General features: G+C 57.3%; 2 protein-coding genes across 3 annotated transcripts in view; both read right to left on the bottom strand.

Moving 5' to 3' along the window:
* Positions 1 to 195: 195 nt before the first annotated feature.
* CPNE9 (copine family member 9) lies at positions 196 to 7,142 on the bottom strand. Its single transcript, XM_066195828.1, has 21 exons — positions 6,973 to 7,142; positions 5,448 to 5,488; positions 5,321 to 5,367; positions 5,006 to 5,109; positions 4,788 to 4,827; positions 4,621 to 4,623; positions 4,087 to 4,163; positions 3,801 to 3,864; positions 3,584 to 3,687; positions 3,399 to 3,503; positions 2,988 to 3,029; positions 2,820 to 2,895; positions 2,696 to 2,749; positions 2,523 to 2,584; positions 2,203 to 2,249; positions 1,941 to 2,122; positions 1,619 to 1,746; positions 1,401 to 1,503; positions 1,265 to 1,322; positions 1,047 to 1,120; positions 196 to 930 (listed from the first exon to the last, which is right to left on the bottom strand). The coding sequence occupies exons 1-21, from the start codon at positions 7,047 to 7,049 to the stop codon at positions 778 to 780; spliced, it is 1,641 nt and encodes a 546-aa protein (XP_066051925.1). The 5' UTR covers positions 7,050 to 7,142; the 3' UTR covers positions 196 to 777.
* Positions 7,143 to 7,464: 322 nt separating this feature from the next.
* The window catches only part of MTMR14 (myotubularin related protein 14), a 31,262-nt gene continuing 23,167 nt past the window's right edge, over positions 7,465 to 15,559 (bottom strand). The window contains exons 18-19 of one of the 2 annotated variants that reach the window (XM_066195824.1): positions 10,974 to 11,129; positions 7,465 to 7,829 (exon numbers count right to left, since the gene is read on the bottom strand). In XM_066195824.1, coding sequence (XP_066051921.1) covers positions 7,652 to 7,829; positions 10,974 to 11,129 — 334 coding nt within the window. In that variant the 3' untranslated portion in view covers positions 7,465 to 7,651. The remainder of the gene's footprint in view (positions 7,830 to 10,973; positions 11,130 to 15,559) is intronic. The other variant, XM_066195825.1, reaches the window with a different exon arrangement.

Raw genomic sequence — 15,559 nt, 5'->3', positions numbered from 1 at the left:
CCGTCGATCCTCCCGGTCCCTCCGGACGCCTCGGTCCCCCAGGTCACCCCGATTTCCAAGGTCCTCCCGGTTCCCCCCGGCCCGGCTACACGCCCCCCGGTACCTTCGGCCCCCTGGCCTCCCCCGTCCCACCAATCCTCCCGTCCCCCTTGGTCTCCCCGCTTCCCCTTCCCCAGCACGGCAGCAGACCCGGCTGAGCAGTTTATTTACAGTCGGTAACGCAGTAGAGACCCGCGTGCCCTCCGCCCCGGAACCCCCGCGGCGGCAGGAGCCCCGGCCGTGGGGCAGGGCGTGAGGCAGGCCGGCCAGCCCGGGTTAGCAGAGGCGGAGGAGAGGGCACAGGCAGGAGCAGGGCGCAGGCAGGAATGGGGCGCAGGCAGGAGCAGGGCGAGGCCGCTGCCCCAAGGAGCAAGCGGGGCTGAGACCCCCGGCAGACACTCAGGGTCGGCCTTCCCCTGGGGCCGACGCCAGGCTGCTCTCCCGGGACACACACAGGCGCGCACTGTGCCCGCCCCGGCGCTGGCCCTGCCCGCTCTGCCGCGGCCGAGGGACAGTCCCGCCTTGCTGCTGGACATCGGGCAGGAGGAAGGGGCGGCCGAGGATGTCCAGTCCTGTGGTCTCACTGCCAGAAGTGGGTCCCAGCCCTGTTTTGACCAACCATAGCAGCTGATTATCTCCCTAAATGGGGCCACAACTCCATGGTAATGCCCTGGCCACCGGAAGAAAAAAGGTGACATGTCCTTGCCCCACCAGCCTGTCCCATGGCTCATGGAAGAGCTACTCGGGATCTGCCCGACGAGGCTTGATGTCACGGGTCTTCATGTAAGAGAGCAGCTGCTCGGGGATCTCAGCCAGCACGTCCTTGGCCAGGCGGGCCATGCTCAGCACCTGGTTTCCTGAGTCGTCCACGTAATCCCGAAATGGCACAAACTTTGAGGGCAAAAAGTTTGCAGTCAGGTTGGAAACATCTCTGTTGTTGTGGGGTTCAGCAAGGGGGACTAAGCATCTCTCACCTATGGTGGGTCAGGATTCAATGCCAGAGTTACCTGTACAATGTCCCTCTCGGCATATCGTCCCCGGGATGACAACCGTACCTCATCACCATCCAGCTCCTCCATGGCTGGGGGTGACAGCTGGTGTCACCAAGCCTCGGTGGGGTGAACACCGGGGACAGAAACACCAGCCCTTTGGATGCCTTTGGCATCCCAGAGGAAGGGACGATGTTTCCATTCCTCTTCCCTGGTGTCCCCAAGTCCCAACTCACCCTCAAACTCAGCTGGACCTACTCCCACGATGATGATGGACATGGGCAGGGAGGAAGCCTGTGGAGCAGAGGCAGGGCGTCAGCCAGGATAATGCCCATGTAAGGTGAACTCAAAGCAACGAAGGTGTGTACTCACAGTGACAATGGCTTCCTTGGTCTGCAGCATGTCAGAGATGACACCGTCAGTGATGATGAGGAGGACGTGGTATTGTGAGCCATCGGTCACCTGGGCGGCTGTCCTATGGGGAAATGGGATGGGGTCCCTCAAGCACCCCACTGGTGGGGGGCAGTCAATTGTGCTGTGGGACAGATGGCATTTGGGGATGGCAAAGGGGACAACACCCCAGTGCTCACCCAGCCACCTGGTTGATGACGGGAGCAAAGTTGGTAGGACCATAGAGCTGAACGGTGCGCAGGCTTTGGAGGTAGGATTCCAGCACGCCTTCAATGCCGGCACAGCTGGGGTTCTCCACATTGTTGTTCTGGGGGACAGAGATGGGCACTTTGAGAAGGACCACAGCTCCTGGCGTCCCCCAGGCTGTGGGATGGTGGGGCAGAATGTGGCCAGGGTGCTTCCCCTCCCCGCCAAACTGCTGTGGGCACCCCAAGACCATCTCTGCCCCACAGCCAGGGGGTCTGGATTCTCTCTCAGCCCTGCCCCACAGGGAGGGCGCACCAGAGGAAACTGGTGGGAGATCTTGCCGTCAGGTGGGACTTTGGCACCAAAGCCGTAGGCAGGGAAGAGCTTGTCACTGTCGTAGTCCTGGATGATTTCCCCCACTGCCTTCAGTGCCAGGGCATAGGCGCTCAGCTGGTAAGGGCTCGCGTAGTGCAGCGAGGTGGGCTGTGATGGCAACCCTGCAGCACAGTGCCCATTGCACCTGCCCCATGGCCAGCCCCACGGTGATGGGGACCCCCCAGACACCAGGTGCACTCACCATTGGAGGCCGTGAAGTCAATGGCAACAGTGAAATTCAGCTGTGTCCTTTAGGGGGAGAGCGAGGTAGGCTGCCGGCCCCATGGCACAGGGATACCATCTTCCAGCCCCATAGTGGTTTTCCCCCGCCCAGACCGATTGCCTGGGCCCCCCTTTCCCAGCCAGCACCCCACAGCCCCATGCCACTGTTCTGCATCTACTTTCCCAACCCCACTGCCCCCTTGACATCCCCAGGCTGAACCTTCACTGTCACCACTTGCCCCAAGACCCTCAGCCATGGGAGATCTCGAGGAGCCGGGGGGCTCCCGGCCCCCCACTCACCCGCCCCGTATGTAGTCAACGAAGGTGAACTCAGACTCAACAGAGAAGGAGAGCAGTGTCACCTGTGGGCACAGGGGTCAGGTCTGGAGCCCCCCAACCTGGCACACACAGCAAGTGGAGCAGCACCAGCCCCTGGAAGGCAGAAGACCCAGGAACTTCCCAGCCCCACTCACAGTGCCAGAATTCACGTATTTCTTCTTCTTGCATTTCTTCCTGGGATTCAGCACCTGCAGGCACAGGGGTGGGTCAGTCCCAGCATGGAGCATACCCTGCCCTCACCCTGACCCACCACCCTACCTCATACACTGTGAACTGACTCTGTGCTCGAGAGAGCTCCCGGTAACTGGTGGCAAATTCCCCAATGAAGTCGTGGCTGCAGGAGGAACACAGGGTCAGTACGACCAGGCACCTGGGTGAGAGGTGCCCTGGGAAGCTTCAGCAGCACCCCGATGTCCCTTCCCTCACCTCCCATCCCGGTCCCAGTCGTACACATCTATCTTCACCGTCCTGAAAGTGAAGGCACATAGTGGTGAGCCACCAGCCAGGCTGGCACAGCCCCTCCAGCCTCTGATTTGGGGACACCCAGCCCCACAGCCCAATCGGCAGTGAGCATCCTGCCCACCAGGTTCCAGCAGAGCCACCCTCTCTGCCCAGCCTGCGGCTCTGCCAGGAGGGAGCAGGAAATTTGGGTCACGGTGGGGGCCCTGGAAAGGAGGGGGATGCCTTTATGTAATTTGGGTTGCAAAAGAGAAAAAAATCCAATCGGGACCCAGTTCTGAGCTGCCTGCCACTGTGGGGCCAAGCCCACAAAGAGCTAGCTGCTCATACCCTGCTCTGGTCCCATGGCTGCCCCTGTCCCCATCCCCATTCCTGTACCGGTCGTAGTCGCCATTGCAGAGGGCGCGCACGGGGATGGTGAAGGGCTGCCACACCGGGTTGAGTGTGTTCTTCACCACCTCTGTCTTATGGCAGATAGTAAAGCTGGGGGGACAGGGCAGGGTTGGACCATGCTGTCTGGTGACATTGGCACCCTGTCTGCCCCACTGGGTCCCTGTGCTCACGTGCCATCCTCATTGCTACGATAGAAGACGAGGAAAGGATCAGATTTTCCAAAGAAGTCCTTCTTATCCAGCTTGTTGGCACACAGCTGCATTGTGACGATGTCCTGAGGACAGGGACTGTCACTGCCTGCCGCCTCCTCACCCCTGGCACCAGCAGCTTCTGTACTGACGGACCATGCAGCCCTCTCCACACTGCAGCTGGTACACAGGTACTCACCCGGCAGTTGCTCAGCTCCTCAGCCAGCAGCAGGATAGTCCCACACCGCTTCCCTGGGACACCCCTGGAACCAGAGGCACACAGTCAGCTTGGGGACAAGGAGGACAGTTCAGGAACAAGAGGTTAGGTCAGGTTGGTTCAGGGGCTTCTGTCCCACAGCTGGTGGTGCTTGGCAGCATGACCAGAATCCCCAGCACAGGATATGCAGGGAGGGGTCCAGTGGGGCAGGTGGTGGAGACACAGTGTGAGATCCTTCCACCTCACCTTACCACAGGGTGTGACTTACGTTAGGGGTCTCTCCAGGCGTCCCCGCTGGGACCCAATCACCTCTCCCAGTGCCACAAATGCCTGCCCCAGGAAGTCCTGTGCCCCAAGCAAAGCACTCTGAGACCCTGGAGGGCTGTTGCCCCAGGCCCCCACCACACACACCCACCACTTTCTCTCCCAATGTACCCATGGGACCTGCCACCAACTTGACTCTGGGCCACCCCAAGTTTTCTGAACCTACAGGTGACCCAAAGAGCCACATTGCAGCCCAGGACTCGTGCATCCCCAGGACAACCCCAGGTGCCTGCTCCATGTGCCTTACACTCATTCTGTGCCCCCAGGGCCAGCCCACATCCCTGGACCCATCCCGTGTCCCCTCTCAAACTGCCCTACATGCCCTGACCTGGGTTGGACCCCTTGGGCCACCCTAGACCTATCCTACCCCTCAAAAGCCAACCCTATGGAGTGTCCTGGCCCCATCCTGCCCTACCAGGCACTCCCATGAGGGCTGGGTTCCCAGGGCAGAGCAGGGGCTGGTGTGATAGGCACCTACCTTCTGCCATCCCCATGGGGCGCGGAGAGATGGAGAGCAGGTTAGAGCCCTTCCAAGGGGCACTCGTCCCCCCTCAACGCACCCACATAGGGCACAGCCTCGGGGTGTCCCACATGGCGTCACACCGGGGTGTCCCTATGCGTTCCCCCGGCACAGGCTGTGCTCACCTGCTTTAAAGCAGAGCAGCTCTTGGAGTCCACGTTGTAGCTGATGTGGGAGAGCAGAGCCTTGAGCTGGTGCCTGCAGGAATGCTCCAGTACACAGCCCCACTTCCCCACCCATCCAGGCTATTTGACACTGTATTCTTATTTATTATCCTTATTTATTACTGTGTGCTTTGTTCCACCCTCAGTGGGACCAAGCCCTTCCCAGCCACCCTACTCACACATCGAAGCGGAGGTTTTGCTTCTCCTCGAAGTAGTAGTCGAGGACAAACTTGCGGACAAAGTCGGGGTTCAGGGTGTTGTCGATCACCTCGGTGCGTCCAAACTGCAGGGAGAGGGGTGAGGGTGGCCCCCCCCAGGACCCGTCCCCATCGCAGCTGCCTCGGCGCTAATCCCGGTGGGGGATTAGCGCTGCTGGCGGGGCCGGGGCCGGATCATTAGCGTGGACGGGGAGGGATCATTAGCGTGGACACGGATGGCCATATGGGCCCGTTTAACCCAGCCGGGGATTAGCCGCGAGAGGGGGCCACGCTCACCTCCTTCCACTCGCTGCTCCCCGAGACCTGCACAAAGAGGACCACCACTGCGGAGAGAGGAGCAGAGCCAGGCTGCCGTGCCGTGTTCTGTGCCATGCCATGCCCCCTGCCCGGCTCCGCCACCCACCTGGGTCGGACTTGGAGAAGGTGTCCATGTCCAGCAGGTTCCTGGGGGGAAGAGCCAGGAGTGAGCCACAGTGAGCGCCACCCACCTAACCCAACAACGGGTCCCCATGTCCATCCCTCTGATCCCAGGTCAGCACCATGCCAGAAGGCCATACTGGCACCCATGGATAAAAGCATCTGCACTCCCAAGGAAACACGCTGGCTCCCTCTGCAAGGTTCGGTGGGGCAGCAGGGCGAGCGGCGAGCAGCGTCTCCAGCGCTGATGATGATTGAACATGACAGGGAACCCATTTACAGGATGAAACCTTCCCCGGTGCCGCCGGCTCCGGCTGAGTGCCCGGCGCGCCCCGGCAGCGGGAGCTTGGCTAATGGCAGGGTGCAGAAGTGAGAAGAAAGGAGACACTTGGAGCAGGGGCTGAGCAGCCAGTGGGCATCCCCCAACACACCTACCAGCAGAGGGATTGATCGTCGTCCTGTGCGCGGTGTGACACCGGAAAGTGCCGGGGGATGCTACCGGCTCTGCGGGGATACTTCCCGCACCCCCGGGGTGGCGGCACAGGGTGGGCTGGGGCACGGCCGGGGGCTGCGGAGCTGAGCCACCTCCCCTGGCCCCAGCAGCAGGGGAGAGACCCCACCCTGGTCTGGGCTGGGTCCTGGGGCTGCGAAGCCGAAGGCTATCCCTGCCCTGGGTTGTCTCCAGGTGTGACACCCGGTCCCTGCCTAGAGCTGCCCGGCCCCGCGGCCCCACAGTCCCTCTGCCTGCTTGTCCGGGAAGCTCGCAGCGGGGGCCTGGGCTCAGCCGCGGGGAGAGAGCACGATAGCTCCCGGTCCGGCCCGGGGGGTTTGCATAGCTTGGGGATGTGCTGGATATACCCACCCTGGTCGGGGCGCTCCGTGCCACAGGACCCACGGCACGGGGACGCTGCCCGCCAGCAGGGCGCTGGTGCCTGTCCCTGCGAGCGGGACCCCCGGCCGAAAGCGGCGGTGCCTCCGGCGGGCTATATTTAGACCGGCTCAGCCGCCGCCGCTTTGACCGGCGGACCCCGGCCAGAAGCTGGGGCACAGAGCAGTCCCGCTCCGGCAGTCCCCATCCCGCTGCCCCGTTCCCGGTCCTGTTGCCTTGCACCGAGCTCGCCGAGTTGGGCAGCTGCGCGCACCAGCGCCGGCACCCTGCGCCCTGCCGGCATCACCCATCTCCCACAAGCATCGCCCGGCGCCCCAGCCCCGGGTGAGGGCATCGGGTCGCTTCACGCGGCCGTGCCTGGTGACAGCATCCCATGGGACCCTAGGAAGGGGACGGGACGGGTAGCAGCAGGGCAGAGGGACGCAGGGCATACGCCCTGGCACCGAGAGCTACCCGGGGAGAGAGGAGGACGCGCAGCTCGCAACGCCTCGAGCCAGGGGCTGAGCGGCGGGCAGCGGGACGCAATGACCAGCCCCGCAGCGCATCCCGGTGCGTTTCGCACCCACCCATGCCCACAGACTAGCCGCCGCCCTCCCGCTCCCTCGCCCGGCTCCCGGCTCACCGGCAGGACACGGTGAGCTCCACCTTGGTGCCCGGCACGCTGCCGGCCGCCGGCTCCAGCGCTCCCGGAGCCGCCATCCCCGCCCGGGTGCCGCCGATGCTCCGCGCCGCCTCCTCCCGCGCCGCCGAGGAGGCGCGCCCGGGGGCGGGTACGGCACGGGCACGGCGCAGCACAGGCACGGCTCAGCACATCTCCAGCACGACGGCCCGTCCCTGCCGGCAGCGGGGGCACCAACCCGGGCACCAGGGGGTTCGGCTCCTGGGGCTCGGCGGCACCGGAACGTCCCACCCGCGAATCCCAGTCAGGGGCAGAGAGGGCTCAGCCCCCATCCCGCCCCGCCGGGGGCTTCCTCCTCGGTGTTATTTCGGTGCCGACGCTCGCGAAGAGTGGGCCGGGCTATTTATAGTGAGCGGCGCCCCCAGCAGCGCGACTCGCCCGCGCCGCCCCCCCCGGCCCCGCTGCCCCCGCCCGCAGCCCAGAGAGGAGGCAGGAGAGGGCACAGCTCGGGTCGTTTACTGCAGAGACTCGCCGAAGACCCCGCACCCCCCAGCCCCAGGCAGGGGGGGCTGGCGGCGGGCACTGGGTGCAGCAGGTGCCCGCACCAAGAAGAGGGTCCCAGGACTCTGCTGGGGGACGCGCCAGCCCCAGTTTTCCAGGCAGTGGTCTGGGAACGCCGTGTTCAGAGGGTGCTGCTGCCTCTCAGTCCCACGCCCCGCACGAACTGCTCGAGGAGGCCACCGATGGCCCCTGAGGGGCTGGGGGGCACGGCCTTTAGGCCGATGGTCCGGCTGTAGCTTGCCAGAAAGGCAGAACGCACTTCCTCCAGACGGGACTCACGGTCACTCGCTGACACCAGTCTAGGAGAGAGAAGGGGAGGTCAGTGACTGCAACCATCCCTCTCCACATCCCAGCTCTCCCTCCTAGCATAGGGCTGTGGTGCTCGACGGGCTGCAGTGGCTCTGTCCACAGTGCTAGTGGCAGCTGATGCCACTGCCTCCTCATCCAACCCACGGAGCCACTTGCAGCCTGTCTTCTGCTCCCCACGGAGTTTCCTCCTTTGTACACCGTCCCCTGTTTCTCCCACCACCATGGTGCTCATAGGGCTGCAGTTCATAAACAAAGTGGTGCTTTGGCCAAGTGGGTGCTGACATGAGTCCCTGCACCAGCTCCCTCCCCTCCTCACACAGATGAAGCCTGTCCACATGTGCTGTGCCTGGACAGTCACTTCCAACCTATTTGCAACCATCCCTTCACTTGCAGCAACCCCAGCCTCGTGTGCTTGTGCCAGCACAGACAGCTCTGTGGAAGGAGGGATGAGAGGGAGCAGACAAGGTGACAAAAGCCCCTAGGAACACTCTAGCCATAGGAAGAGGAGAGTTGAGCAGTGCTTTACTTCTGCTCCCCAGCATGGCTGCTCTTGGCAGACAGGAGCAGAGTAGGGCATGACTTCCCATGGGACCTGCTCTCGTCTCCTGCTGATCCACACACCTGGTTAGGGACAGGGGCAAAACAGCAGAAGGAATGTGAGACTTCAGCCGAGGGAGCAGGGGAAAACAAGACTGGAGCCCAGAGGCAGCTGTTCCAAGCTCTCCAGCCTAAAATGATGCTTACTGTGGTGCATCTGCAACATGCCAGTGGTTCCCAGAGAGATTAAGACATTCCTCAAAGGTCACTCCAAGGGCACAATGCGAACCTTCCCCATAAAAAATTCTCTTTAATCTTCCAGCGCCTGGGCTGGCTATAAATTGGCACAGCTCATCTGAATGGAAGTGTTAACCACCCACAGCCAACAGCTTCGGTCCGGAAACAGCAGCAAGAGGATATGGTGGGAGGCCTATAAACAGCAAGCGATGCCGAGGCAGCCAACCAGGCCGCTGTTTACTGTGTCTGATAATAAAGAGAAGCCAGAGGGCAAAAAAAGGCAACAACATATCTAAACACATTAGCGATGCTTTTTGGCAACCTAATTAGGACGTGGAACTCGCAAACCTGCTAGCATTTAAAATAAACTCCATGAAGGCAGGACTTACTTGCACCCGAGTACAGCGATCTCAGATGTCACACGCAGAGGTAAGCGAGGGCGTGCAGCAGTTAGGTCCCATGTCTTGTGGCTCTCACACCTCTTTACAGGACAGATTTTGTATTTGGGTTTTTTGGTTTGTTTCATGGAGTGAGACACTCCAAGGCACAGGGTCAAGCAGCCAGCCACTGCTCCACACCAAGCCCTGTAGCCTGGCTGCAGCATTTCACCCTGAACTATTCACCGCGGAGGCAGGTCGTGCTTCCTTGCCAAATGCACGGCTCTCTGCCCCGCTACACTTCCTACAGCCTGCCCGCTTGCCTGCAGCTTGGGGTGCGGGATGAGAGGAGGCTGTCAAAGCCCCAGCTCGAAGTAAGCCCTGACAAGCCCCACACAAGCACAAGAAGTAGGCTGTGAAAAGCATACCTTCATCGAGCTGCTGCCAGTGAAGATGCAAAGTGGGAACTTAAATGGAATTTAAAAAAAAAAATCATACTGTGTCGGGCTGCAAAAACTGGGATAAAACCACAATGGAGTCCTGAGCAAACAGGGCTGATGCAGAGCAGGGAGAGGATGGAGGCTCCGGGTTAAGCTCAATACAACACTGCTGGGAACTCAATCCTTTCAATGCAGTGCCCGGTCCCAGCACCTTCAGTTGAGCAGTCCCCATCTCCCAAGCAACCCACAGCTTTAGTGAATACCTGAACAGGGCAGAGCACCCACAGGACAAACACCACCACTGTTCTCCTCCTTTGGAATCCACTGCCCCAAGCAGTCACTCTCCAAACTGCATAAGCATATCAACTTTGATTCATGTTTCTCTACTGAATTCCCTATTCTGACATCGGATCCAACTCCAAGGGCAGGAACAACTTGCTGGTGATCAGCAGTGACCAAGCACAGCCAGGCTCAGGACACACTAAAGCAGTCATTATTCACAGTTGCCCATCCTTCAGTCCCTTCTCCCTTGCCCATCTCCAAACTACTGCAGGAGCAGCTCAGTGTGTCCTCAGGAAAGGAGAACAAATCCTGGACAGGCCATGTCCGACATCTCTTGCAATGTTTTGATCTGTCAATTCATGGATCTTGTAGCTTCACCGTAACTTGAAGGCAGCTGCTCTGCTCTGCTCAGCAGCACAGCATGCAGCCACACGAGACAGAGCCAGGGCAGGCAGCCTGTCTCACAGGAGCCACGCGTTGTCATGTTGCTTGCCCTCTGCCTCCAAAGCACGTACTCAGATCTCAGTAAGGGACCGAGCATCTGGCAGTACAGCTCTAGTACTGCTTGCTAGCAGCAGCCCCTGATCTGCCATTTCAGTTTCTTGATGGAGAGTTTGCAGCCTGAAGGCACAAACCAAGGTTCTCTTCTAACAGCAATTAAAGCGCATCTCCAGTCTTTCAAGTTTCCAGAGGTGGATTTCTATTTGGGGAGGAACATTTGCCTCCCAGCTGTTTCACATGGCAGGATGTGGCAGGACACAGGGTCTCTGTGGCTCTGCACTGGCCAGGCACAGCACCTGCAAATGATGCTGCACAAGGCCAGACAAAATTTGGGTTACAGAAGGAAAGTCCTTCTCTTACTCCAGCAAGGATCTGACCCCAGTGGGGAGATGTAGGTGAGCAAAATCGAAAAGCAAGAAATCTGGGTTACCAGTCCTGTCCCGACAAACATGAATCCTCAACTGCACTCAATTATGCCCAAATTCAGCATCTTTGAGGAAGAGAGAAAAACCCCTTCTTACTACAGAAAGCAAAGAGCTCCCCTGTCATTAGGCAGAGAAAGTGCCGTTGTCTTTCTGAGTTCAGCATAACCACAGAGTGCTCAGGGACTGAGTTTGTGGATAGAGAACATCAAGGCAGAGAAGATGGAAGAGTTTGTTATGGGCTCTCAGGCTTCTCCGAAAGTGCCAGAGTTATAAAGTTGCAGTGCTCGCAGGCAGCCAAGAGACCCAAGGAGAGATCCTGCATTTGAGACACTTACAGGCAAGTGCTAGAGAACTCATCCGGGAAGCTGCAAGGGAGAGAGGCGTCTGCGTTCAGGATTGCCTGCTCCCGAATACTGCCACACCCTGTCACCATCTGCCAGCTGCCAAAGTCTGTGGAAACGGAAGATCCGGGCAGAGAGTGGTCCGCCGATCTGGGGCAGAGAGAGAGGGAGACGGCGCCATCAGTCAGATCATTCAGCCACATGCTTTTCGCTGGTGCCACTGCCAGGGACCTGCCAGGCGGACGGCCAGCAGCGCCTGTGCCAGCACTGTTGACATTCAGGGACCAGGGTGCAACATGCAGCTCGGGCTGGGCCCCAGACCAAGCCTTTCCTTTGAAAGTGAAGGGAGAGCCAAGCTGGCTGGGGCCAACAAAGCAGCAGGAGCGCAGCAGGAGCACACCAGGAGCTGGACTGGAGAGAGCCAACACGAAGCAGATGCCCATGCAGAATGGAGAAACCCATCAGTGAGATGGGAACAGCACATCCCGCCCTGAATCCTTCACAGATGTGAAAGTTATGCTGTACAAGGGACATTCCCCTGTTGCATGTTGTAGCTGTTAGCACATTCCAGGGCAGCAGGGCAAGTCAAGGTTGTGACTTGGTTAGTGCTGGGAAAGACTTACAGATCATTGTCCTGGCAGCAGTTAGAAAGCAGATCACTCCTGAGCCATTACCACCAGATCTGAACAGAGCCAATGCTTACGGTGTACCCAGGACACCTACCCCCAGCACCTGAACATCCCTTCATTTCTGTGTTAAAGAAAGAGCTGTGCCAGAAATGAGGTGATAACATCTTTAGGACAGGCTACATAGCCAAGGAAGGATAATTGTTTGATGCATGCAATCTCCCACCAGGAAAGAAAGAAGCATGAAACATGGTAAGTGAATCTGAGGAGTCCCTCCAAAATCTCAGAGAAGAGGGCACAATCACTTGAGACAAACCCAAAGCTCTTGGCTTCCAAGGGAGCAAGCAATTATTAAGCCTTGCTGCACAGCAGAGCGTACATAGCTGGAAGCCCAGCCTGTGGCAGAGCTGCTCAATTACACACTACCAAGATCTTCTGGATAATTTATCTGAGTTCTGCTGGGCAGAGAGCAGTGCTCCAGCTCTGCTGGGCCAGGTACTTGCACGCTGTCTTCACAGCTAAGAATAGCAGTGGCGCACTGCAGCTGCTCCCCAAGGGACCAGGAGAACAGCCAGAAAAGACAGGCTCTCCCCCAGCAAGAAGGACCTGAGCTAGACTGGAAGGCAAGGGTGGGAAGAGATGCACAGCAGGAAACCTATTTGCAATCTCCATCTAATTCTAGGCCTGCCATTTAATTAGTCTGATCAATACAGCCAAGTTTGAGCAGTGTGAAACGTGGTCCTGAGCTGGCTGTGCAAGCACAGAAAGGGAGTCACACAGTTCCCTGCATATCAGCTTCCCATCATGGCTGCAGTTTGGGGGTAATACCCCTGTCTGGCAGCTCAGGCTCTGAAAGGACACGACAGCAGAAATCAGGAAGAGCAGAGCATCACCTGTCTCACACAGATCTTGTTCTTTGGCTGCTCAATGAACTGAGGAGTGAGGGTCAGAGTACTGGGAGAACCCTGTCTTGCAAAATGGTGTTTTTCCTGGGGTACGTAATGCCAAAGTAAGAATGAGGGCACTTCACTGAAAGCAAAAGCGAAGCATATACTGTTAGAAAGACCTTCAGGAGATCAGACAGGGATAACCTTCCCTGGAAAGCAAGGGATTTCTAAGGGAGGGGAGCAGCTGTTCAGTGACATCTACTTCTCTCCATGCCTTTGGAAGATAAAGTGGAGGAAGTCAGTGTGAAGGAGAGCAGGCAGAGTGTTTGGGCCCACAGCACTCTGTGCCACGATGGAAGCACAGTGGGAACAGTGCAGGATGCCAGGGAGAAGCATGGAGGAATGCTGCTTCAGTGTAGAGTGAAGAGGAAGATGTCACCTCCCTGAGAGCACAGCACAGCCAGACAGGAAAAACACGAGTGTCACACATAGTGACAAGAAATTGAGCTAAAGGAGTAAAGAGATCTGTAGGCAATAGGCTCAGGCTGAAAGTAGGCAGAGACAGGATTCTGTTAGAAAAAGTAACGAGTCGCTGAACAGAGGACAGGTTTGTGGCCAGAGAGAAACAAAGGTTTTAGAGAAGACAAGCTTGAATGGCAGAGGAGGGCCTGGACTATAGCAGGATGTCCAGGTGAAGAGTTCTGAGAGCAGAGTTTTGCAGCTCTTGTAAAGGGAGAGTAGTATCTGGAGCCTGCTCAGGAGAGTGCCAACATGGCAAGCCATGATCCATGGCACCAGGGACAGCAAAAATGTCCCTCTGCCCACTGTCATCAACCACACCAGTCAGATAAGTCTGTGCTAAAGAAGGTGAACAGAAAATGATTTTTTGCTTTGAGTGTATGGCCCCAGATTCCAGCTGCTGGTCACCTTCCATGACTGTCAGCTAAGATTATAATGATCTTACACCAGCTCTTGGAGGTGGATCAAGTTATCTCTTGAATTCTGCCATGGACAGGCTGATAAAAGCACTGTGCATCTCCTGCAAGACTGACTTGGTGACTCTCTAGTCCTCCAGCCCTTCCTGGGGTCCCCAGCCCTGTCAAACAGCTGTGCAAACTTAGTAAGGTTTCATCTAATGCAACAACACTGGGGTCTAGGAGTTCAATGCAGTCACTTCTGTGTCTAGCCTCGAGGCAAGAGGTAATGTCTAGGTAATTTTTACCTGGCCCAGAGATCTGAGCCTGGCCAGCAGAGCTAAGATATTGTGGCAGACCTTCCCCTCTATCCCCAAAGCCTTCTCAAGGGAGGCTCCTGAGGAAACATCACAATCAGTAAGCATCTTGAAGAGCCAGCAAGGGTCAAGCCTGGGAAGACACAGCATAGGAAATTTTGTGTTGGCATTGCAATGGCAGCAGAGCTTCTTAAAAGTTGAGCTTGGCTTGAGACCAAGACTACATGTCTGGGGTGACTGCATCCCAATGCAATCCAGTCAGTGCTAGAGGCGAAAGTCTTCCTGTAATTTCTACCCTGAATACTTCTTGTAAAGTCTTACTGCAGAAGCCCCAAAAAAGAGATCAGTGAGGCCCCTGGAACAAGGTGGAACTGCTGGGACACCAGAACCAGTTCCCAAGTTTTAAGGAACAGTGTGCCTGCAATACATGACAGCCATGCCAGAGGCTGGCTAGGAGTGAGGGCAGCACGGAGTCTTGGGAAGCAGCTGGACAACAAGAGCAAGGCTGACATGGTTAGAGATGAGATACAGCCAGTCTTCAAGTCGCTGTCTCTGCCACAGACATCTAATGGCAGACAGAAAAAGAATCAAAGTGAGCTTCACACACCCACCTCTTCAGGTCCACGAGTGGGAAGAAACTCCCTCAAAAGTGCAAGATTAACTAAATTAGATTAGCAAAACAGAGATGAGCTGCAAGCTGTTCCTTCACACAAGAAGGGACCTCTCGCAGGCCATAAACTGGCAGCTCCTAACCTGGAATGGTTCCTTTTAATTAGGTCAGTGCTTCCCATGCAACATGCTGCACAAGACAGAGTATTTCAGAGCACATGGACACTTGCCTGCCAGAGAAGAGTCAATACTGGAGGCAGAGCAACAGTCAGGGATCCTTCCCTTTCTTAATATGTAACTGAGATGAGTGCCAAGTGCCAACAGCTAGGCTCCCATCCTGTCCCCGCTCACCTGACGTATTTCCACACACCTAGGACTATATGGGAAGCAGCTCATTTGCCAGTGTATGCTCTTGCCTCAAACCAAAGCATTAAGTAGGTTCTGTATGTACAAGCAGACTGTGGCAACCTGGAGTAAAGGGCAGCTCTTCCCACCTTTGCGTGGGAAATGTTGGCAAGGAGTATGGCACCCTGCCAAGAACTGTGAGCCCTGGCTGAATCCCAGACAGTTATCTACAGGCTGGGATAGTGCCCGAGCAGCCTGTTCTCTGTCAGCACCATTTCTGACTGCATCACATAGTCATGTGCCAGCCAGCAGGCCCATTTTGTGGCACGGTCATGCAGTAATTCCAGAAAACATTCCTGTAAACAATTCCTCTCCTGCTGTGGTCACTACCCCAAGCTGTCACATTGTACCTGCAATGTACCTTCTGAGTGAGGTGGACATTAGGAGCAAGACACACAGTGCACACACAGTCTTCTCACTACCAATGAAACACCCAAAGCTGAGGGACAGCAGCTTCTCTGTCACACTCTGCTCCCTCCAGACCCACAGCTGAGCCACCTGCAGCCCTTAAGTAAGGGAGTTCTCTGTGACTGCTGGTCAAAGCAAATCGTCTGCAATTTAACTCCTCCAGATCTTGACTCTCTAGATTACAGTACTTCGGGTTTTGTTTAATTGACTTAGCAAAAGCACATTCAACCAAAGATTATCCAGCTGCTAATCCACATTAGTGCTATGTAGACACACACTAAATCCCTGACACAGATACAGAATTTTTCTGCAGTGTCATGGGACGCTTAGACTGCTAGTGTAAAATGCAAATACAGGAAAAGGTTTGCAAACTGCAACCCTGTCACATGCAGAGGGTTCAGTTTGAGGCACATT

This window comes from Chamaea fasciata, unplaced genomic scaffold (assembly GCF_029207755.1).
Source record: "Chamaea fasciata isolate MVZ Bird 193981 ecotype frontalis unplaced genomic scaffold, bChaFas1.0.hap1 SCAF_13, whole genome shotgun sequence".
NCBI classification, from domain to species: domain Eukaryota; kingdom Metazoa; phylum Chordata; class Aves; order Passeriformes; family Sylviidae; genus Chamaea; species Chamaea fasciata.
This window is presented reverse-complemented; position numbering and strand designations above follow the sequence as displayed.

What these genes read in the sequence shown, in the direction of transcription:
- CPNE9 (XM_066195828.1), bottom strand. Translation starts at nt 7,049, where the DNA reads ATGGCGGCTCCGGGAGCGCTGGAGCCGGCGGCCGGCAGCGTGCCGGGC. An exon ending in CAAAACCTCCGCTTCGATGT is followed by an intron (nt 4,828 to 5,005) that starts GTGAGTAGGGTG and finishes CTCCCACATCAG; the next exon opens with CTACAACGTGGACTCCAAGA. An exon ending in GTCAGTTCACAGTGTATGAG is followed by an intron (nt 2,750 to 2,819) that starts GTAGGGTGGTGG and finishes CTGTGCCTGCAG; the next exon opens with GTGCTGAATCCCAGGAAGAA.